We start from the raw sequence: 24,407 nt of genomic DNA on the forward strand, positions 1-24,407 counted from the left end.
CAGTTCGAAAGCATGTCAGAGTGCAAGTAGATAAATAGGTATCACTCCGGCGGGAAGGTAAACGACATTTCCGTGCGCTACTCTGGTTCGCCAGAAGCGGCTTAGTCATGCTGGCCACATGACTTGGAAGCTGTACGCCGGCTCCCTCGGCCAATAAAGCGAGATGAGCACCACAACCCCAGAGTCGGCCACGACTGGACCTAACGGTCAGGGGTCCCTTTGCCTTTACCTATATATGGTTTACAATGTAGCTAAAGAAATAATGCATTGCATATTTTATTGGTTAGGGGAAGGGAAGCTCAGTGACAGAGCATCTGCTTTGCAATCAGAAGGACCCAGGTTTGGACCCCATAGTCGGGCAGTGTATGGTAGCTTCCTATAGTCATTTCTTCTTTCAGATACCTGTTTTAGATGCACTCATTTCTATTGTCTCCAATGTTGGTTGGTGACATTCTACATGTTGCAAGTGTTGGGATGCAGCTTGCGCTGGAGGCTGATGTGCCTGCATGGGAAAGAGGAGAGAGAGGAACCTCCAGGCATATTAAGCATATTCAGCCAGGTTCGGGAAGGAGCTGTCTGAGGTCCTGGACAGCCACTGCAAACCTAAGGAGATAATACTGAGCTCTGAGTCAGTATGATGTAGCTTCCTTTATCTTCACGGATCTGCCATAGCTCTGTGGCTGGAGCTCTGCATATAGATGCTCCCAGGGTCAAACCACAGCATTTCCAGCTGCAGCTGTGAATCTCCCTTGTCCGAAACCCTGTAGTGCCTCTGCCAGTCAGTGTAGGTAACACTGAGCTTGATCTTCCAATTCCTTGGTACAGTGGATGCTTCAGTTGCAAATGTGATCCATGCAGGAGGCATGTTCACAACCCACAGTGTTCGCAACCTGCAGCACCGCATCTGTGCAGGTTGTGATTCGGCACTTCTGTCCTTGCACAAAGCACGATTTAGTGCTTCTGCGCATGTGTGACTGCCGAAACCCATTTTGGTACTTTCAGGTTTCGGCGCATCCGTAACCCAAAAAAAGGCAACCTCAAGCGTCTGTAACTGGTGGTATGACTGTGCTAGGATCCCTATTCTCATTCACTTTTTCCCTTTCCTGCTGCTTTCCTTTCCCATTCACAGGCATCATAGAGCAACGCGACTCATTGCCTCTGCTTGAGGTCTTGCAGACGGTTGGAGGCTGGCCAGTGGCTTCTGCAGACTGGAATATTACAAACGGTAACAAGGAGGCCAGGGGAACTTTGAGGTTGTTGTTGTTGGCAACCAAGCAGTGTATACATTTTATGAAATAAATAATAGTAAATAAAGGAGGGTGCCCATCTTTGAGCAGGGATGAGGCAAATCTAAAAAAAAAAAGTAATATAAACACTGACAACTAGGAAACACTGGCCTGTGAGCGCTCCAGTAGGAGAAGAGCCTTTACCAAAGGTGTCATGGGCTTTGAAGACACTCAAACTCAGGACACAAGGGAGAAACATGCTAAGAGGAAGGCATGCTTGGCAAACCCTCACCATGATCAACTCCCACCTGGAAACCTATGTCTCCACTGTGGAAGGACGTGTGCGTCCAGAATTGGCCTTCACAGTTGCTTACGGACTCATTGTTAAAACCGTGTTTATGGAAGACAATCTTACTCGGCTATGAGTGATCGCCAAAGAAGAAGCTATAACACTTTGAATCCCAAACTCTGGCACTTGGGTGAGGACTGAGGGTGATGCCCTATGGGGTGAAGCCCTGCCCTTCCAGCTCTTATCATTCTATGTGGATTATATGGGTGGCCAGTTGGGGACAGCAGATTCAACCTGCAGGGGCAGCGTGCCCCATTTCTCCACTTGAGACGAAATGGGGAAGTGTCCCAATGTGTCTGTTGACTGGTGAAGGTCTGTGGAGCCTATGCAGCTGAAGCTACCGTCCAACATTTGGGTCTAGGGCATTGAAGCTTCCATGCCAAGTTAGTAGGGCAAGTGCCAGAGTTTGGGATTCAAAGTGTTATAGCTTCTTCTTTGGCGATCACTCATAGCCGAGTAAGATTGAGGCAGGGTGAAGCAGCCACCTCAGGTGGCGGAAGCCCCCAAGGCAGCACCCCACCCTGCTGCCTCCAACACTGGCATTGGCTTGGATTAACACCTGAGAAGAATTCAGGGGTCCTAATCAACATATCCATCTTCCTGATTTGGTGGAAGAACACAAAGTATTATACAAATGAACACTGCAAACATATGTTACTCATTTATTTGCTGCCTAATCCTGTGACCTTGGAAAGGCTGTAGGAATTTACGCTGGTGGCAACTTGTACATTTGATTTCAATTGGGTTTAGTCATAAGTTATAGCTTAGAGATAATTGTGATACATAAGTAGTTGAAATAGGAACATTATTATTATTATTATTATTATTATTATTATTATTATTAAACTTTTTTAAAAATCTCATTTTCTTTTCTTTAATCCTTTTGCCACAGAGCCAAACTGGAAAATAGAAGACAAGCTTGCCTTATTGAATTTCCAATATAACGCACGGGTCCTCATTGACATGTTTGTGTGGCATGACGACCGGGATTCCAGCAGAAATATAATTTATGTAAGAAAGCATCAAATCAGGGAATTGTGGTACTTTAGGTTGGTGGGCTGCTCTTCTTTGCCCATTACATGCATTTGTACATTTCCCTCCCCCATACCCAATATTTTATGGATATTGTCTTCTACTATTCCTCTTCCATCTTTTAAAGATTTCATCATCATCATCTTCACCACTTTTAATTTGTATCCCGTCTTTCTATCTTACAATACCCAAGGCGGTTTACAAGCTGAAGAAACAAAGAATGTACACCTTATAACAATCTAATGCAATACAAAAATGTGATAATAAAACATAACTTTAAAATAAGCAACCTTCATCAAATAAAGTAACATTCAACAATCATTAGAACAGTACAGAATAATATTGAATATCAGCATATAAAAATTAAACAGAAATCTACTCATAACAATTACAATAATTAATTTCTAAACTATTTCAATTTCATTGAAACACAGATATATAGCATGTGGCACAGGTCCTTCTAGGCAGGTGGAAATTGCATGTAGTCCTTGAAATAAACAGCATCTCCAAATAAAGAACTAGAACAGTAAGAAGGAAGCTGGTATGCTCTGCTTTGTGTGCTGTTTCCCCAAACAGAAAGGACTGGGTTGTAACCCATGCTTATACTCCCAACTTAGATATAACCCACTGTATTGCAAGCTGTTTCTGCTCAGTATTGAAGGACAAGTCAACCATCAGCTCTAGCAAAAGACAGATGATCTTTTTGTGCAAGTGGAAGACAGATCATGGTGCCTTCCTGATGTTGTTGAACTATAGCTCCCATCATCTCAGACAATTGACCATACTGTCTGGGGCTGATGGGAGTTGTAGTCCAACAATATCTGGAGGATGCCTATCCCTGCTATATGTGGTGTGCCACTTGAGATCCTAAGGATGCTGTGGATTGAACCTTCACTTGGTTCCCTAAAGCTATTGTATGCCGAGTCACATGATTGGTTCATTAGCTCAGTATTGTATCTTCCAATTGGTAACAGCTCCTCTGCATCTTAATAAGAAATGTCCCGGTGCTGGACATTCTTTGAATTAGAAATTTCAGGAATTGAATCTGGGGCCTTCCATATGCAAATCATTTGGTCGTCTTCTAAGCAATGGGTTTTTGATACTGACATCTTCTGTTGAATCCTTTCCTACACAATAAGAGAGATTCTTTTCCTCCAGATTGACCAGCCTGGGTTGGGAATGCCCTCAAGAGATTACTACTTTAGTGATGGCAACTACCAAAGAGTAAGTATTTTAACAGTTTCCAAACTTCACTTTCACCTTTTGAACATCACAATATTGGAAGATTCCAGGGATCCCACACATCCTGTCAACAATCTACTAAAATAGCTGCTATTCTGTTGTCTGCTCCATTCATGGTTTATGTGCTGGTCTGAGAGAGATCTCCTAAAACATTGATGGGGATTATGACAATCTCTACACACCCCAGAACTTTTACTACTCTTGGCAAATGCTTTTAGCTCTTATTTCAATCTGAGACAGAGAAGAGTTTGGGTGCTCATAGGAGGTCATCTCTTCTTCTTAGTTACAAGACCCTAAAGTTCATTTTTTGGCCTGAGCCTACTAAGCTTTTCTTGCATCTCTGCTGATTAAAATATCAACAGCCAAGCTCAACCCTAAGGTGGTCCTTCAGAGAAACCAGTCCCAGATAATTGAGAACACTTTGGGGGGGGCTATGTTCTTTCAGATGTTGTTGGCCATCAACTCCCATCAGCTGCAGCCAGCACTGTAGACAATCAGGCATGGTAGGAGTTGTAGTCCAACATCAACTGAAGGACCACAGGCTCCCCATCTCTGGTTTAGAGATTTATACTTCAGATGTAGGACTATCCAATGAATTGGAAGCCACTGAACTATCCAGTGGTAGTCTCTACCTTCAGTGTTTCTGACTGTTAACAACTTTGCCTGATGAATTTATTGCCTCTGGACTGTGCTTAAATGCAAATTTCTAACATCTTCTCTTTGTCCTCCTCTGTTTAGGTGAGGGAAGCTTACTTCCAGTACATGGTCCTCATTGTCAAGATGATTAGAGAAGATATGAATATGTCCAAAGATGACAACTTTGTCCAGGAAGAAATGAGAAAGGTTATGGAATTTGAAACAGATGTAGCAAACGTGAGTACAGCATTTTTTTTGGAAAGCTGAAGAGTAAATCCAAAGGGGAATGAGGACAGCAGTATATATAGTGTTATAGCCAATGTTAGTACACTCAAATGTAGACCCATTGGGTTGTATCAAATGTAGCACTAATTTAAACTCACATAGTGGTGTACTTGTTCCAGTGGTGAAATGCTTTGTGCCAGTGGAACATTGTGGTGCATGAGAATGCATAAGCACTTTGCTGGTGACTTTGTTGTGCAATAGCCAGAGCAATGAGTTTTTGTCAGCATAACTGTTCCATTGGATTCCTCCACTACACAATGTGATAACTCACAAAGAGCCCTTGAGCCAATGGACAGAGAACTTTCTGGGTGTCCCATCCAAGGAGTAACTTCCGAATTGTCCTTGAAATTTCTGTTTTGGCACAACATGAGGGCAACTCTGATCTTTGCTTTCTAGGCTACAGTGCCCACAGAGGAAAGGCATGATGTGACTTTGCTATACAACAAAATGACTGTTGCTGAACTCCAGGAAAAGTTTGAACTAAACGTAAGTGTTTGAAGACCTGCTTTTTAATTTGCTATTGGAATGACAATCTAAGATTCCAAAACATAACATGTTGTTTAGTAATAGCAGTTGGGTTGGGTGAATCTGACAATGTTGGTTTCTGTCCGTTTTGGGGTTTCACGCTCTTCAGTTCTCCACATTTCTACACCAGTTTGCAATTTTTGTGTGCCTGGAGATCTGCTCTGCAAAATTCAGAGATGTGCAAATTTCAAATGATGATTGTTCTTCCGTTTGCAATTTGTTTAGGAAAGTACTAATTAGGTCTGTTCATCTTTACATGTGAAATGAACTGAAACCTCCCCCACCCCTAGTTAGCAGTAGAGGAGGCCATGACTATGTTCTGAAGGAAGCCTCAGAACCTAGTCCTGCTCTGTCCACTCAAGGCACAGGCAAAATGAAGCATACCAGTAGTAGCTGGTGGGGCAAATGGGGCTGTGTTGCTCTCCCGGCTTTCTAATGCCACATATCATTACCACTTCCTGAGAAGAGGAGGAGGAGGAGGAGGGGCAAGGCAGTGGGGATCATGCTGTGGGTGCAATGGTGGAGCTAATCTGATCCTCCCAACACTGTGCCTGCACCTTGCTGAGCTACCTGCTGCCTTGCTCCCCTCCCCCTGGTAAGCAACACTGATGTGCAGCATTAGGAAGTCAGGAGAGCAACACAGCCCCACTTGCCCCACCAACTACTACTGGTAAGCTTCATTTGGCCTGTGCCTCGATTGGACCCAGAGGGCAGGACTAGCATCGATGGGTGGACATTACAGGGAAGCAAATTTCAGCTATACATTCAGTGACTTCAGAATGGTTAGAGCTGATCAGCTATGGAACAGACTGCCTCAGGAAATGGCATGGAGATACTCAGGCAGGGGCACCTATCCACCTGTCAGGGATGCTTCAATTGCACCCTACATTACAGGTTGTGCATGGAGGGCTCAAGGAAGATGCGAGCTGTGCTCCAAAAGCATCTTGGCAAGGTTGAAGAGCACTGGACCAGGGTTCCTTAGAGCACTACATTCTATGGACTCTCTCCCTATGAATCCTTTTCTGCATGATGATAAATACCTTTGAATGGGACATGTTGAGGAATGCATTATCTAGGGATGCTTAAGGAATCCAGTCTTTGTGATTTGATATAAACCGAACTGGATCTCCTGAACTAGTGTGTCCACCAGCTTTTGCACTTCCTGATCAATTTCCCCACCCCTTCTTTTAATACTGTGCATATACAGTGGTACCTTGGGTTACATACGCTTCAGGTTACAGATGCTTCAGGTTACAGACTTTGCTAGCCCAGAAATAATACCTTGAGTTAAGAACTTTGCTTCCAGATGAGACCAGAAATTGTGCAGCAGCAGCACAGCAGCAGCTGGAGGCCCCATTAGCTAAAGTGGTCTCCAGGTTAAGAACAGTTTCAGGTTAAGAAAGGACCTCCGGAACGAATTAAGTACTTAACCCGAGGTACCACTGTATCGGGAATTAAATTCATTGAGCAAATCCCTTTGCTATGTTAATTTCAAGGAAAAACAATTTCAACAGGACCACGGAGGGATGAAAATGGAATTTCCCAATATCTTTTTAAAGGACTTGTTTTCATTTCCCCCTTCCCCCACTCTCTCTCTCTCATCTAGGGGTTCAATTGGACACTCTTCATCCAAAATGTAATGTCTTCGGTTAACGTTGAGATCAGCCCCAATGAGGAGGTGGTCGTGCACGGAATGCCATATCTCCGGGAGCTAAAAGCTGTCATCGCCAGTTATTCAGCCAGGTAGGGATGCCAGATTTCTTGGACTGAGGCGGGGGAGGGGAGAGGGAAGAAGGGAGCAAATATAAAAACATAAAGAGAGAGAAAATGAAACAGTAAAAGAGAAGCAGAAAGTAAAACAGAGAAACAAACAGGGAGAAGAGGGGTTGGGGAGAAATACAGTTCAGTCCACATTTAGAGATGAATTTACTTAATCTGCATTTCCCCAAGCAACACACAGATCAAAACACAGACATCTTTCAAAAATTCACACTTTTCTGAATTTTTCATTCCAGTTTTCCAGCCAGGTAATATGAACAAAAATGCATATGCTAGAGTAGAGTGTGCCTATAAATGCACGTATTAGTGAAACTAACGTACAAAAGTGCATTATTTTAGAGAAATCGTCTTGCAAAAAAACCCAGCATGGTTATTATTGGTGAAACAAACAAGGAAAATGCATTGTATTTATTAAGTTACATGGCTTTGCAAAAAATGTGTATATTAGGCAAAACATTATTATCATTATTATTATTATTTATTTGCAAACTGATGTTGAAATGTGAAGATGTGAACTTAAAGCTGAAAAAAGAGAAACTGAGCGAAATTAAAACTGACAGAGCATGACTGAGTAAAAGAGAAACACAGAAAGAGGGAGAGAAACTGAATAGAAAGAATAAAAAAATTCCTTCCTGTAGCACCTTAAAGACCAACTAAGTTAGTTCTTGGTATAAGCTTTCGTGTGCATGCACACTTCTTCAGATACACTGAAGAAAGAGACACTGTGAGTGAGTGAGTGAGTGAGTGAGTGAGTGAGTGAGTGAGAGTGACCCATCTGCACTATACATTTAAAGCAGTATCAATGTGCTTCACAGTCATGGCTTCCCCCAAAGAATTCTGGGAGCTATAGTTCAAGTGTGATGAGAGTTGTTGGGAGACCTGTATTCTTTGAGGGAAGTCATGACTGCTTAAATTGGCATCATAGTGCCTCCACTGTATGGGTTGAAAGTGATCTCAGTGTCACTCTTTAAATGATGACATTGGACTTATTATGGCTGCAGCGCTATGTGCACAGCTTCATTAAACATTGTTGTTGTTGTTTAGTCGTGTCCGACTCTTCATGACCCCATGGACCAGAGCACGCCAGGCACTCCTGTCCTCCACTGCCTCCCACAGTTTAGTCAAACTCATGACTAAACTGTCCAACCAACTCATCCTCTGTCATCCTCTTCTCCTTGTGCCCTCAATCTTTCCCAATCTTTCGCCTTTTCCAGGGAGTCTTCTCTTCTCATGAGGTTGCCAAAGTACTGGAGCCTCAGCTTCAGGATCTGTCCTTCCAGTGAGCACTCAGGGCTGAGTACTCATTAAACATAGCATTAATCATAGCAAGACTTAATGGCTGAGTAAATTGGCTGAGGACTGCACTGCAAGTTATAGCAGAGCTTATGCATTCCATATGCTTCAGAGTGTCTTTTACTGAATGATGCAGTAATGGGGGCAGTGGGGAGGAAAAAGACAATTTAACCCCTTCCTTCCTAGATGTTTATGAGTTCAAAATTGCCCAGAGGGGTTTTAAATTTCAAGAGGGTTTTAGTAATTAAATTATGTAGTGAGCAACCCGTTTAACAATTCCTCATTTCTACTCTTCCTGTCGTTTCCCCCCCCCCCCATGAATGCATACACCCCCAGCACAATCCAGAACTATCTGGTGTGGCGCCTGGTACTCGACAGAGTCAGCGGTTTGAGCCGGCGTTTCAAGGAGGCCAGGGCAAACTACCGAAAGGTAACACACTCCCACTTTTTACTCACAGGTTCTACTGATATCATTTTGGGCGGAGCCATTTACTAGTGTTATAGGTACTTTTTACTTTCTTTGGGAGGGGGGAATTTCTAGATGTATGTTGCAATTGTATTATCAAGATGTCCGCCGACCTCTGAGGCAAGGCGAGGCAGCTGCTCTCATCGTTTTATTGTTTTATTGCCCTATTTTATTGTTTTATTGCTTACTTCCTTGTTATTTCACTGGTAAGACTCTGGTGGGATTTCTGCTGAGATACTAAAAAATATATACAGATTGGTGAGCATCACCACTTGCTAACTATAAGTAAACTCTAAGCATTTAGAGCACTATCTATTGGACTGGATTAAAATGAACAGAATTATTGGCCCTGAACAGATCACATTTACAAAACAGAAATCACATGCCAGGGATTGAAGTGTATATTGATTGCTTACATATTTCCTTTTGTGGCTTGTATTTATTTCACTTGTGTACATTTATTTATTTATTTATTTATTTATTTATTTATGAATGAGAGAAATGCCCAGAGCATAGCGCTTCACAGTACTCAGCAATCAGCTGATAGTTCGGTATTCCACAGCCCCAATCCAAGCACTCCGCAAGCTCCAAGGATATGCTGATGAAGGCTGCATCTTTGCCAGGATTGTTTGCTTTCAAACTATGCAGGCTAAAAAAAAATGGGTCATCCTGACATCATTGCAATGGCAGGTGGTTGATGGGTAGATGACCTGTCTAACTTGGTCCGTAGCAGGTGGAAGTAATAAACATTATGGCTTCCCAGCCAGATCTAATTCTCCCCATCACCACCACCCTGCAGGAAGGCATTAAGATACAGTGGTGCCCCGCAAGACGAATGCCTCGCAAGACGGAAAACCCGCTAGACGAAAGGGTTTTCTGTTTTGGAGGTGCTTCGCAAAACGAATTTCCTATGGGCTTGCTTCGCAAGACGAAAATGTCTTGCGAGTTCCTGCGGGGTTTTTTTCCTCCCCCCCCTTTTTCCCAAGCCGCTAAGCCGCTTATCAGCTGATCCTAAGCCGCTTATCAGCTGATCCACTAAGCCGCTTAACAGCTGATCCACTAAGCCACTAAGCCGCTTATCAGCTGATCCGCTAAGCCGCTAAACCGCTTATCAGCTGATCCGCCAAGCCCGCTAAGCCGCTAATGGGCTTGCTTTGCAAGACGAAAAAAACGCAAGACGAAGAGACTCGCGGAACGGATTCTTTTCGTCTTGCGAGGCACCACTGTAATCTATACCAGGGATTGTCAACCTGGTTCCTACCGCCCACTAGTGGGCGTTTCAGGATTCTAGGTGGGCGGTAGGGGGTTCAAATGGCACAAGGTGAATCCTCCTTCCATCAAGCACTGGTGGGCGGTAAGGAAATTTTACCATCAGGAAAGATGCATTAGTGCAGACATAGGCAAACTCCGGCCCTTCAGATGTTTGGGACTACAATTCCCATCATCCGTAGCTAACAGGACCAGTGGTCAGGGATGATGGGAATTGTAGTCCCAAACATCTGGAGGGCCGGAGTTTGCCTATGCCTGCATTAGTGGGTGGTGGGTATAAAAAGGTAGACTACCCCTGGTCTAGACTGTGGACAACCTTAGAACAAGGAGCTCATGCTGGGCAGATAAGGGGTTCCGAAGCCAGCTGAAGGGATGTTGGGAGCAGGCGTGACGTGGTCTGGATGACAAGAGAAGTGTTGGGACTTCTTTTCTCCAAGGCACTTTATGGCATGATGCTAGAAGAAGCTCGGTGGCGGGAATGTGTGAGCTACGTCAACACCAACATGGAGAATGCAGTAGGAGCTCTGTATGTTAGAGAGACTTTTGCTGGCAAGAGCAAAAGTATGGTATGTTGTTGGCTCTTGATTTTCTTATTTTTCCATGTTCCTACCCCCCTCACCGTCCCAGCCACTGTGAGTCATGCCTCCACCTACATTCACAGTCCTATCCATAAAGCTGGTTCCAGTGTAATGTTAACTCTAGTTTAGTATTACAATAATAAGAGAAGACGAGTCTTGGACCCTCACATAGGCCTCAAGCTTGGAAGGTTTCACTGCAGTTTCTCACAGCATCCAAACCCCAAAACCGAAAGCTTGATCCTGACTTGTTTGATGAAGGAAGCCCACTTCAAACCACAGTTTATAAAGTTGTTGTTTTCCCCAAGAAACTATTGCTAGCTTTAACCTCAGTTTAGAGTTTGGGGGCAATGCTAAACTGTGGTTAATGTGAAACGGGAAGTGAAAATGACTGACCTCGTCATAGCCATATGAAAGTGTGAATTTCAGTGATGTCCAAACAAGCCCATGGTTCTGTCTTTTGATCCTGTAGCAATATAGGATGGGAACTGACACAGATACATTTCTGCTAGCAAAGAAACAATCTTAATGTGCCCAGCTTAGCCCACACCAACGGCACTGACTTGGGCCCCACACTGTAGGTGCCCGCCGTGCCCCAACCACACCATAATATCATAACACACATGCCGTGACATCATGACGCACGCTGTAGTGTCATGATGTCATAGGGCAGTGGTTCTCAACCTGTGGATCCCCAGATGTTGTTGGACTACAACTCCCATCATCCCTAGCTAGCAAGGCTAGAGCTCAGGGATGATGGGAGTTGTAGTCCAACAACATTGGGGACCCAGAGGTTGAGAACCTCTGTCATAGGGTGGAGTGTAAGCCCCAGTGGCACAGTAGCAGTTGCACCCTTCCCATCCAAATGTTACCCTTTCTCTCTCCCCCAACTCTGCGTTCTCTTCCACCTCCCCAAATCCATGCTCTCTCCCCCTCCTGCCAGATATTTGCACTCTTTGTACACCTGCCCCCACATTTTGTAGATGCACAGCCCCTGTATGGGTAATTTTTGGGGGGCTCAGGCACCCAGAGCCCCAGGGAGATGGGGCCTATGGCCCACGCCTGATTGATCTTCACTTGGACCTCTACATTCTGTTCTTGGAAACGGCTTGAGAATTATACCTCTCCTATCTATTTTTGCCTCAGGTCCGAGACCTCATTGAGAAAATTCGTGAAGTGTTTATCGAGACACTGGATGAATTGCAGTGGATGGATGAAGCATCGAAAGGGAAAGCTCGGGAAAAGGTCAGAAGAAATGTGTGTCTAAGAATAGTTTTCAATAATGAAATTTCGTGATTGGGTTTTTTATATTTAAAAAGATATCAAATATATCAGACGTTCATATATCTTATGAAGACCATTTCTCTGTCTCTCTCAAATATGAAGCAATGGAGAATTTTCATACAAGATGCAGAATAGGGGTGAGCAAGCCCAAGCCAGGGGGGTGAATGTGGCCCTCCATACACCTCTATCTGGCCCCCCAAACTCTCCACAGATAGCATCCCCTCCCCAACCACACACCCCTTTCCCAGGCCACACCCCTCACCATCGCTTATTGCATCCTCCTTGAGTGCTTTTGCCTTGCTGGGATACGTCCTTGAACTCTGATGATGCTTTTACAGAGGATAGAGTGGTGTGAGTCCACTTAGAAACTAGCCTACAGCACAAAGGGGGGGAAATTGTGTGTGTTGCTCTGCTCACTTTGCCTCTGGCCCTGCCCACTACTAACATGTTGTCTCCAAAGGGTTCCCCACAAGGCCATGTGCCCCTCTGGTAGAAAAAGAGGGGAAAGCGGGTATACAGTAAGTTGCATTTCAGCTATGCAAAAATCAGAGGTTTCTATACATGTTTATTCCAGAGGATTATCTCAGTTCAAAGACAGGCAAAAGCACTTGAGAAGGATGGGGAACAGGACCAGTGCAAAGCCTGTCCTGAACAGGAGGAATGGCCTAGGGTGATGTCCAAGGGCCAGATTTGAACCCCCAGTCCTGAGGTTATCCCCCCCCCCCAGTTTGCACCTTCATTGAGAAATAAATATTGGTGCACTTTGGATCTTCTGAAGTATTGTAACCTGCCTCGCCCACGGCAAACAGTAGTGTAAAATAAATACTGTGGTGTTTTTTAAAAAAATAAATGAATGAGAAAGGTTGGAAAAATTGTATACAGACACTGTAAAATAAAATAAACAAACCCAGTAGATGGGTACGATACTGCCTGGCCCTGGAGAAAGGCAAGAAGTGAGGGTTTGGTTTCTGCTGTCTTCTTCTAGGTGACTGCAATTAGAGAGCAGATAGGTTACCCGGACTACATTCTCGAAGGTCAGAATGAAAAACTAGATCGGGAATACACAAATGTAAGTGTGAAGGCGATACCTGGACATTTCCGTTAAGGACAGTTTTGGGATTGTAGCCAATTGCTAGTCCTACTCAGAGTAGACCCAATGACTTTAAGGGATAAGACTAACTTTGGTTTATTAATTTCGTTGGGTCTTCCCTGAGTAGAACTTAGAATCATTGAATTGTAGCGTTGGAATTGACCACAAGTCATCTAGTCCAACCCCATGCAATGCAGCAACCTTTTGCCCAACATGGGATTTGAACCCACAACACTGAGATTAAAAGTCTCATGCTCTACTGACTGAGCTATCCCTTCTTCATTGGATGCAACCTTTTGTCTATAATTATTGGTAAAGGTAAAGGTAAAGGTAAAGGTAAAGGTAAAGGGACCCCTGACCATTAGGTCCAGTCATGGCCGACTCTGGGGTTGCGGAGCTCATCTCGCTTTATTGGCCGAGGGAGCCGGCGTACATCTTCCAGGTCATGTGGCCAGCATGACTAAGCTGCTTCTGACAAACCAGAGCAGCACACGGAAACACCGTTTACCTTCCCGCCAGAGCGGTACCTATTTATCTACTTGCACTTCATGCTTTTGAACTGGTAGGTTGGCAGGAGCAGGGACGGAGCTATGGGAGCTCACCCCGTCGCGGGGATTCGAACCGCCGACCTTCTGATCGCCAAGTCCTAGGCTCTGTGGTTTAACCCACAGCGCCACCCATGATAATTACTGGTAGACATGCTTTGTAAGACAATTATTTTTACACAATCATACTCCCTTTGGGTTTCTATGTAACTGGGCATTGATGTCTACTTGGTAATAGGGGCAACAACTCAGCAAAAGGACTTCAAGACAAATGCTTGTATTATTATTATTTTTTACAGCTGAACTTCAGCGAGCATGAGTACTTTCAAAACATCCTGCAAAACCTCCAACATGGAGCTCAGAAAAGCCTGAGGAAGCTCCGGGAGAAGGTTGACCAAGACCTGTGCGTATCTCTATGGATTGTATGATGTCTTGCCTGGGGGCCACATGCTCTTCTGGACAACAATCCAGGGGCCGCATGCTAGCGGGTGAATGGGGAGAGAAGCAAAAGTGGGCAGAACAACAAATGTAAATTCTACCTTTGTAGAATAGGCTGGGTTCTGCACACTCTCTCTGTCCTACATTCAGCCAAGCAAGAAGCATTTTCAGAGACCCAGGTCACATTCCAGCCAGTCAAAAACATTCAAAAGAGGGTGAATATCAGGGAGAGTAAATGGGGGAGCCCCAGGGGTCAGACAGAAAGGGCTCGAGGGCCACATTTTTTCATTTTGCCAAGATAATATGAGTATTCAGGGAGCACAAGGCATCTTTAGGGGAGAATCAGCAGCTCAGCAGCTCTTAAACCTCCAGTGCCTGCTGATTATTCCCTACAAACCAGACTTTGGGGTAGAGATCCAGGGCCTCACTCAGCAGAATGAAGAGAGAACCGCAAAATGAGTGAGGCAATTCACATTTCCATCAGACAAGAGGGTGTGTGTAGGATCATGAAGTACAAAATCTGGAACTAGGCCATAGAGCATCAACTTTGTGATCAGAAGGTCCAAGGTTCCATTCTTACCATCCCTGGGTAGGGATGGGAAAGACCCCCTGTCTAAAACTCTGGAGAGCTGCTGCCAGTCAGTGTAGACAATACTGAGTTAGATAGACCAATGGTCTAACTCTGTATGAGTTTCCTATGAACCTAACTGCACCACTGCTGTGGGGTTGGACATGATTTGCTTAACATGGAGGGGAATCAGAGGCGGGTAGGCCCTCTCAAACTTTTTGCCCCAAATCCAAACATTGTTTCAGAATCTTGATGAAAATGAAATGATGGGGAGAAATGCAGAGAAGAAATATTAAAGAATTCCCTGCCCTCTAACTCTCCCCTACAAATGCTTCTATGACATTTATCTAATGAGGGTCAGCACAGAGTTCAGAAGCTCAACCTTCCAATAACAGGACATTTCTACTGCTTTATGTTAGCAACTGTCCCATTGTTGTGCTGGGGGCCCCTCCTCTGTTTGTGTGGGTGTTTTCCTCCTTGCATCCTGCTACACGAGTTAGCACTGATCCTGACAACGGCTTTCATCGCTGATATCTTTCAGATGGTTAATTGGTGCTGCTGTGGTCAATGCCTTCTACTCCCCTAACCGGAACCAAATTGGTAAGTCCCAAAATATTCCAGCAGATTTAGGTGGCAACCCTGAACATGCCTACTCAAAGTAAACCAGTGGGACTTACTCCGAGGTAAGTTAGCAGTGAAAAATGCATGTTTTAGTGATGAATCAAAAGAAAAAATGCATTGCAATAGCTTTGCGGGAAAGTTGATATTAGGCAAAATGGCATGCAAAGACGAAATTCAGACTGAAATGGTGCTGGATTTTCCTGAACTTTTTTTGGGTGGTGGTGGGGAACCACACAAACGTGTGTGGAAATGTGGAGAAACTGAACTTTCAAGTGGGACAATAAGAAACTGAAAGTAAGATTCACCCCTCCCTGGTGCACGCCTGTAAACCATGTGATACTCCTGGCAATGGAACACACTTGCTGGGCAGGGATATTGTGGGGCTAGGAAGACCCTTAGGTAGCCAAGTTGCTGAGGGCTTTAAATGCTGAAAGAAGAACCCTGAACTGCACCCAGTAGCATGCCAGCAGCCAATGTAGCTTCCACAACAGAGGCTTAGCATCCAGGAAATCCATGCAGTTCCTCAGTCACCCTCAAAATCTATCACACTGAATGGTCTTCCATTGCCATCATAATTTCCTTTTTCATCTAATTTCTGTAGTATTCCCAGCCGGGATCCTGCAGCCGCCCTTTTTCAGCAAGCACCAGCCGCAAGCCCTCAACTTTGGAGGTATTGGGATGGTAATCGGACATGAAATCACACATGGGTTTGATGACAATGGTAAGGCAAGTCAGCAGAGCAGCTTGATCTGCCCCTTCCCTGGTAGCTCGCTGGATTGGGAAGAAAGGCCGGGGAGAAAGAGGGTTCAGAAACAGAGAGAGAAGTGGGTGTCAACAAAACAGAGGGGAGAAAGTTGTAGGGATGTTTGGAGAAAGAGAGAGCTGTTAGCAGTGCTATTTTTCTAGAAAAAGAGGTGCCATAGCTCAAAACAAACCCTTGTTGTGTGGCGAGTTCCCCCCCCCCAGTGGAAAGAATGACACATGACACAGTTATTAAGGTTAATGGGCTAAATAAGGCCACAACTTTATTGGTTACAGGTGATGAGCGGTATTGGCTTAGGCATTGGTCCTAACCAACTATATCCAACTTCAGCCCATCCGCTTGAAGTTCAGGAAGTGTTAACCACCAGTAGGGGGAGTCCTGCTGATGCACATCAACTAGGAACTCCCCCAGGGTCACTGATTGGGGGTGTGCCTTAGGCCCTCACCTCCCCCAGGGTTCGGACAGGGCCACGCCCCCCAGAATCCTTTGTCGGACTACCCTTCAATATACGGGGCAGGTGATGGCGTTACCTCCCCTCTTCCATCTACAGAGCAATACCAATGCCTAACCGCCAATACCAAGAAAATTGTGGCAATTTGTAGGCAAAAACCAAGTGGCTGGTGCCAATTTGCCAAGTGGAAAAATTCCTACCAGGCCCCTCAACAGCGACCAACCAAGGTCCATAGCAAGGTCAAAGAACAAAAACCTTTATAGGGCAGGAGGGTGGGAAAAGCAGGAGCAGCTGGCAGGCGGCAAAGAGGGAGGTCCCTGGCCGCGTCCTGTTTTAAATAGGGCAGGCCACACCCCCAGAGCCAGCCGATTCGCTGGCCAGCCGGTGCCGCAACCGGGAATCCCCCCAATCGTGCGTTGGGGCAGTGAAGCCCGCAACTCCACCTCCTCCGAAGGGCAGAAGTGGCTTTCTCTTAGAATGGCAATGGCGCCCACCTGAGAGGTGCTGGAGCTGAGCTCCGTCTGCAAAAAAAAAAGCCCTGGGAATTAGAAAGAGTGAGGGAGAAACATGGGAATGTAGGAGAAAGAGAGAGAAAAAAAACAACATGGTGGGTTGGAGAAAGAGAGAGAAATAAAACCATAGGGGTGTCAGAGAGAGGAGTGTCATAGCAAGCCTATCCAGTCAAACAGCTTAGTTCTCTTTCTCAAGTCTGGCAGATTTTGATACGTGTTTTGTTGGAGATATATATTTATATATACAGTGGTACCTCAGGTTACATACGCTTCAGGTTACATACGCTTCAGGTTAAAGATTCCGCTAACCCAGAAATAGTGCTTCAGGTTAAGAACTTTGCTTCAGGATGAGAACAGAAATCAGGCTCCGCCGGTGTAGCAGCAGCAGGAGGCCCCATTAGCTAAAGTGGTGCTTCAAGTTAAGAACAGTTTCAGGTTAAGTACGGACCTCCGGAACGAATTAAGTACTTAACCTGAGGTACTACTGTATGCTGTGGATTTTAGCTGTGTTTCATATATAATTTTAGAGCTTAGAACTCTTTTTGCAAGTGGTCTACAAATACTGTATTTCCACATAAATAAAAAGGAGGTGGCCCTGCCTACCATCTTTGGCCTAGGGCCCCTATGTTGTGATGTGGGTCCCTACCAAGTTGCTCATTTCTTTCGCCTTGTCCCCAAACAGGCAGGAATTTCGACAAAGAGGGCAACATGTTTGACTGGTGGAGCAACTTCTCTGCCACCCACTTCAAGGAGCAGTCGCGCTGCATGATCTACCAGTATGGCAACTACACTTGGGAGCTGGCAGGGGGACAAAATGTGAGTTGGGGCCACAGAGGCCCTGCCCCACCAACCTCAGTATGCTCTCAATCAGCCCCCACCTTCATGCCTTCTTACTTATGAAGAGTCTAGGGGGTCCCATGCCTGTCACCTTCTTTCTTCTCAGTCTTAGTGTTGCCCTTGCAGAACTCTGCGGAGGAGGAGGATGGGGGCAAAACTAGAATTAGCTGGCTCTGACTCTGGTGCCACCTGCTGGTGGGCTCCCTGCTTTCTGCCCTACCAGTTCCAGTGGGCAGCCACCAAAGGCTCCTCTTCCTAGCCCATCGTCCATTAAGACCAGATTGATGAGTATCTGGGAGAGGCCCTTTTTTGTGGCTGGTGCCACGTATTGTGGAATTCTCTCCACAGGGAAATCCACTAAGTCAAGGGTTGCCCTTGGGGGGGGGCAGTGGGCACATCTGAAATTCTGAGTGCATTGTCACCCGTCACAAAATGGCTGCTATGTAGTGCAATGATTTCAAAAGTTCAAAATTATTTCGAGCTATAATACAACCGTATGTGGAACTGAAGAGCATTTGTTGTCATAGGTCAGTGGAATCAACACACTGGGAGAAAACATTGCCGATAATGGAGGCGTCCGTCAGGCCTACAAGGTGATTTGAAACTGTTGTGTGAGAGGTTCTGCAAGATTACTTATTCACGGCTGGAAACTGGGGGTTGAATTTTCTGCTTCTGGGTTGTATATTATTATAGATGTTGATGATGAGAATAGTGGGGGAGATGCTCATAAGATGTCCCATCAGCATAATGATTTCTGCATGTGCAATGGGGCTTTTGCTCCCTCTCTTCACCCTTCACACACCCCACACCTCCCAAAATTCACTTGGGGGGCAGGAGAACGCCCAGAACAGCACACAGGGAGGAAGAGAGCAGATTGTTCTGCCTGACAAGCTGAAATGTTTGTCCAGATGAAACTTTGTCAAGAGTGTGGCATTGGCTTCCATCCAATGTACTGTAGCCAACTGAGTTTGCTCAGAGTAGAACCCTAGTCGTAGTATTAGTAGTATTTTATTAATTGCCTTCTACACCAAGATTTCCCAGACTTGGTTCTCCAAGCTGTTTTCAGACTACAGTTCCCATCATCCCCAGCCACTGGTCCTGCTTGCTAGAGATGATGGGAGTCATTCTACCTACACCATCATCTCAATATGGCATCCAATTAAAGCAGCCAAAGAAGCATTTAAACAAAAGGGTGGGGGGTGAGAGGAAGCCAATTCATGTCAAGCAAAACTAAAACAATACACAATAACCATAGCAAAAGTCCATTTATCTCACAGGGAAAACTTGTCAGGACAAAAATGTCCTCACTTGTTTCTGGAAAGTTCAGGTAGTGGATGCTATTTTACAGAACTGAAAGCCCTGCTCTGAGTTACTATGGAGTGGGCTTCAGAATTTGTAGGAGAAACGCCTCTGCCAGCCCTACAGCAGGTGGATTTCATATTTAGCAATTAGGGCATCTTGAGGCGGCCATCTGTTTTGTGAGAATAACAGGGGTGTGATAAGAGTTTGTTTTTACTATTAGCCAGATGTGGTGTAATGGTAAGAGTATCAGGCCCAGGACCCAGATGACCAGGGTTCAAATCCCCACATGGCCATGAAGCTCTCTGAGTGACCGTGGGCCAGTCGCAGTATCCAGCCTAACCTCCCTTGCAGGGTAGGTTGTTGTGTGGATAAAAATAGGAGTGGGGTAGAGACCCATGTGCCTCACCATAAGCTCCTTGGAATAATTTTGTTGTTTAGTTGTTTAGTCGTGTCCGACTCTTCGTGATCCCATGGACCAGAGCACGCCAGGCACTCCTCTCTTCCACTGCCTCTCGCAGTTTGGTCAAACTCATGCTGGTAGCTTCGAGAACACTGTCCAGCCATCTCGTCCTCTGTCGTCCCCTTCTCCTTGTGCCCTCAATCTTTCCCAACATCAGGGTCTTTTCCAGGGAGTCTTCTCATGAGGTGGCCAAAGTATTGGAGCCTCAGCTTCAGGATCTGTCCTTCAAGTGAGCACTCAGGGCTGATTTCCTTAAGAACGGATAGGTTTGATCTTCTTGCAGTCCATGGGACTCTCAAGAATCTCCTCCAGCACCATAATTCAAAAGCATCAATTCTTCAGTGATCAGCTCTCACTTCCATACATCACTACTGGGAAAACCATAGCTTTAACCCTTGGAGTAATAGCGGGATATAAATGTAACAAGTGGAATATTGTGTTTTTCAAGCTACTCATTTAGGTGTATTAATTATTTTATTTTTTATTATTATTATTATTATTATTATTATTATTATTATTATTATTATTACAGGCCTATTTGAAATGGGTGGCAAAAGAAGGACAGGAACCAAGATTGCCTGGACTTGATCTAACCCACAACCAGCTCTTCTTCCTCAACTTTGCACAGGTGTTTTTGGCCGCAGGAAAGGAGAATATTTATTTGGGAGCAGGGAAGAGGGCTTATTTAATGTAATGTTACGCATTTGCCTGGCTTGTACGCTTTCTCCTTCTGAACCACATTGGCTCCCTTAATGTGGGAGAGGTATCGGTCAGAAGCTCAAAAAGTGAATGAGATTTAATACTCTGAGGCTGGTGTGCCTGGCCCCTTCTTCCTGTGAGGAATCCCTCTAAATATGCTGCAAGGGGTGGGAGCGAAATCCACAGCAAATACGCCTTCCAAAAAATTGTGGCATTTGAAGCCACTGTGCTCACCTCATGTCTATTTGCATCAATTATCCTGCTGCTTTGCAGTCCCAGAGCTGTAGTTGCACCCACAACATGGGTTGTAATATTCAATGTTCAGCTGTCTCAAGCTTTGGGGTCAATGCTGATTTTGAATGGTTTTATCTGGGTATTCCGAGGCTTTCTAGACTCAATTACAATCAAATTCATTGTCCATCTCCCAGGTATGGTGCGGTTCCTACAGGCCAGAATACGCCAGCCAGTCTATTAAGACTGATGTCCACAGTCCACTGAAATACAGGTAAAGCCCCCGTGAACCCTTCTCCCACCTTCTGCTCGCTCACACACCACCGCTGATCCAGTGGACCAGTTCACTACCTTTGCAATACTGCCAACTTTCCATTTCTCTGCACCTGTTCTCGGCAAAAGCTCTCTCTTTCCCTGCTTCGCCAGGATTCTCAGTGGGGGAAATGAACAATTGGAATGTTCATAAGCATTCTGTAGCAGCTCAGCAGCTGCACCAGTGTCATTCCTCTGGAACTGAGCACGCTCAGCCAAAAAAGCAAGAACGGTTGCCAAAGCTCTGGTTTACTTTCTGTTGCGAGGTGTCATTTTGCCAGGTTTAGTACATCCACTGATTGTCAGATTGCAGCCACAGAGTTACAATTCCCAGCATAGTTTTGCAATTGATCCCTCTTCCCGGGGAATTCTGGGTGGGGAATAGGGATCTCCAAGCAACTCAGCAAACTGTAGCCCACAGGATTATTTGTGGGAAGCCATGATCGTAGGAAGTGAGAAAAGAGTGCCTTCAATGTCTGATGTGGCTGACCAGACACATTGTGAGGGGTGATTGTGCTCAGGCACACAGTGTATGGAGAGGGGGAGTTTAAGGCTTCCGTCCCTAGAAGCAGTTTTAGTGAAAATCCTCCCTTCCCAGGCAGCTATTAGCATCCTGATAATGTTTGCCAAAGTAAACCACAGAGCCTAGGGCTTGCCGATCAGAAGGTCGGAGGTTCGAATCCCCGTGACGGGGTGAACTCCTGTTGCTCGGTCCCTGCTCATGCCAACCTAGCAGTTCAAAAGCATTGCAAAATGCAAGTAGATAAATAGGTACCGCTCCAGTGGGAAGGTAAAAGGTGTTTCCGTGAGCTGCTCTGGTTCGCCAGAAGCGGCTTAGTCATGCTGGCCACATGACCCAGAAGCTGTACACCGGCTACCTCGGCCAATAAAGTGAGATGAGCGCTGCAACCCCAGCGTCGGCCACGACTGGACCTAATGGTCAGGGGTCCCTTTAGCTTTAATGTTTGCCAAGGGGAGCATTATTACCTTCACCAAGGGGGCAGGGGGATGAATTCTGTCACTATTGCGATCCTTCACATGTGTGCTCTGGCGTACATGACAATCGCCCTCAACCACTCTTTAATTTTAGAAAAACTCACCACGTAATTAATGTCATGTGCAATTAAAGCCATAAGTGGCAGGTCAGTTAGTGGTGAACCTGCCATAAGGAAAGATCACTTTCAACCATTCCAAATTCTATGCATTTTGTAAAAGACAAGGCCCTCCTGTGGTTCTCACCTAATCCCACACATTCCTTTCCAATCCTCAGCTTCTTTCCCTCTTCTGTTCTTCCCTCCTAGGGTGATGGGCTCCTTGCAAAACTTTGAAGCCTTTTCTGAAGTGTTTCACTGCAAAAAGGGCACCGCCATGCACCCCGCTGAGAAATGCAGGATCTGGTAGCCAAAGGACTTGGTCTCTACAGTCAGACCTCCGTTGTCCGAATTTGTTCGGGTTTCGCCAATGACGTGCCTGGTGGTCTATTTTGTCTCTTCCCCTTGCCTGCTCCAGTTCAATCACAGCCACGGTTTATGGTGCAACTATCGCAGCAATGGTGGGTCAAGCTACAGTTGTGAGTGCGGTGACTCAAAGTGGACTAAGCACTAGTGTTTTGACATGCCACTGTGTTGCTTCAGGAAAGAAAGAAAAAAAAAGACTCTCTCAAGACATTGACTGTTATTAAGATACATCAGGGTTCAAAAGATTAGCTACTTCAGAACAAAAGACGGTTCTATTTTTCAGCAAGGAGTATTACTTTTAATATGTCTTATGCCTTTTGGAAGTTTGGCAAAGTATCATTGAGGCTCCCTCACCCCATACTGCTACTGTGTTCATCTTTGTCTGAGGATGGGATCGATCCACCAGCTCCTCCTAGCTGCACAATCTCATTTCATTCCCAATTAATGCTGTTTTTTTGCACACAGCCTTGCTCTCAATCAGACAAGTACGCATATAAGTAATAGAATAATGGGGATGTATCCTTGAGACCATCAAGTCCAACCTCCTTACTCAGCACAGAATCTGCTCTGTAGGATGCGATTCCAGCATCCCTGACAGATTCCCTGCTTCAGCACCTCCAGTAAAAAATAATCGTAGCATTGAAGGGGTTGGACTAGATGACCCTCAGGACCCACTCCAACTCTACGATCCTTTGATTTTCTGCAGCAGTCACTTCCACTGTTGATAGCCTGTTAAACCTGAGACCATCTGCCTATAAAGCAGATGCTCTACCACTGCGCTACAGCTCATTAACTTCATGGTGCTAGCCAGCCATGTCCTCTTCCAGGTACTCCATTCCGTCCCCCTTATCAGTTTCTTTTCCTTTCTTCCTATTTTCCTCTCTCTATGATCCCCAAACCTGTTCAGCCCACATTGGGCTGGGAGTTTTTTTGCAGCATCTGTGAGGGAGGGTTGCATCCATTAGGTTCCCATATACACACACACACACACACACACACACACACACACACACACACTATTTCTGCAAACCATGAGTTTCAAGCATGCCAAGACCTCCTTCTCAGTGGCCCCATTTTGTTTTTTGTTTTTCTATATACATTTTTATTAATTTTTTAACATATCAGTTCCAACAGGCATACTACAAATCTTCACATCTTATACAATATTTTTGACTTCCGTCAACACCTCTGATGATTTTCCATTCTCAGTGGCCCCATTTTGAGCTGCAATCCTGCTGGCACTCAGCAACGGAGTTTGCCGATAAGGGGGGGGGGGGCTGGGATAGCCCAGAGGTGCTTGCACAACAAGCCTGCTTGGCAATTCTACATGCCTTTTTTTTTTCAGCCAGGAGGGGTGGTGGGGGTTAGGGTGTGCTACCCATGCAAGTCCAACCAAAACAGCTGGAGGGATTGCACAGCAGCCAGGGATGGGGGGTGTTAGGGAACGTCCATACCCTCTACCCAACAGTAGATTGAATGGCTCGGTACGCTGACATGAAATTCCCCGCAGCTTGCATTGTGATGAGCTCTTGTGAAAGGTAGCAACATGTCTTGGCTTTCATATGGTGAACTGTCTCTTCAGCCTGTCAGCTTTTGCTGTAAAGTGATGCTAAAATCCACTGGTTCCCTGGCACATCTTTTCTTTTAAATGCTTTCCACTGGCTTATTGGAATACAGAAACTCCATGTCGTCCAGAGGGCCCAGCAGCACAAATGCAGCACTCCATATCTTTCTAGAGCATGGTCTGCACCAATTTGCAGTAGCCCTCTGAGGTTAGATGAGGGAATAGGGTGGTCTTTCCAAGCCCTACCTAGAGAAGCTAGGGATTGAAGCTGGGACTTTTTACAGGCAGAGTAGGTCCTCTGCCACTTGCTGCATGCAGTCCCCAACCCAAACAAATGCCTAAGGAATGAATGCTTGAACACCCCATTTTCACAAAGCCAGTTGTAACTATTATAGAACCATAGAATTCTTGAGTTGGAAGGGTCCCTAGTCCAATGCCCTGTAACTTAGTTTTTAAAACCTCCAATGAAGGCGAGTCATCCACCACCTTCCAAGGCAGCCCATTCCACTGTCAAAGAGCTCTTACCACCAGAAAGTTCTTCCTAGTGTTTAGTTGGGATCTCCTTCCTTGTAACTTGAATCCACTGTTTTGTATCC

The 24,407-nt window shown here is 45.4% G+C and overlaps 1 protein-coding gene across 4 annotated transcripts in view; it reads left to right on the forward strand.

Annotated features, from left to right (window-relative positions):
• MMEL1 (membrane metalloendopeptidase like 1) overlaps positions 1-23,866 on the forward strand; it is a 40,587-nt gene extending 16,721 nt beyond the window's left edge. For all 4 annotated transcript variants that reach the window (XM_082229990.1, XM_082229991.1, XM_082229989.1 and 1 more), the window contains exons 6-23: positions 1,130-1,225; positions 2,468-2,586; positions 3,766-3,831; positions 4,588-4,722; positions 5,167-5,256; positions 6,902-7,038; positions 8,704-8,797; positions 10,540-10,668; positions 11,824-11,922; positions 12,947-13,030; positions 13,896-13,999; positions 15,144-15,202; positions 15,825-15,944; positions 17,632-17,765; positions 18,314-18,379; positions 20,081-20,176; positions 20,676-20,752; positions 22,092-23,866. In XM_082229990.1, coding sequence (XP_082086116.1) covers positions 1,130-1,225; positions 2,468-2,586; positions 3,766-3,831; positions 4,588-4,722; positions 5,167-5,256; positions 6,902-7,038; positions 8,704-8,797; positions 10,540-10,668; positions 11,824-11,922; positions 12,947-13,030; positions 13,896-13,999; positions 15,144-15,202; positions 15,825-15,944; positions 17,632-17,765; positions 18,314-18,379; positions 20,081-20,176; positions 20,676-20,752; positions 22,092-22,191 — 1,805 coding nt within the window. In that variant the 3' untranslated portion in view covers positions 22,192-23,866. The remainder of the gene's footprint in view (positions 1-1,129; positions 1,226-2,467; positions 2,587-3,765; positions 3,832-4,587; positions 4,723-5,166; positions 5,257-6,901; positions 7,039-8,703; positions 8,798-10,539; positions 10,669-11,823; positions 11,923-12,946; positions 13,031-13,895; positions 14,000-15,143; positions 15,203-15,824; positions 15,945-17,631; positions 17,766-18,313; positions 18,380-20,080; positions 20,177-20,675; positions 20,753-22,091) is intronic.
• Positions 23,867-24,407: the final 541 nt, after the last annotated feature.

This window comes from Podarcis vaucheri (assembly GCF_965113315.1).
Source record: "Podarcis vaucheri genome assembly, chromosome: 7".
NCBI classification, from domain to species: Eukaryota; Metazoa; Chordata; class Lepidosauria; order Squamata; family Lacertidae; genus Podarcis; species Podarcis vaucheri.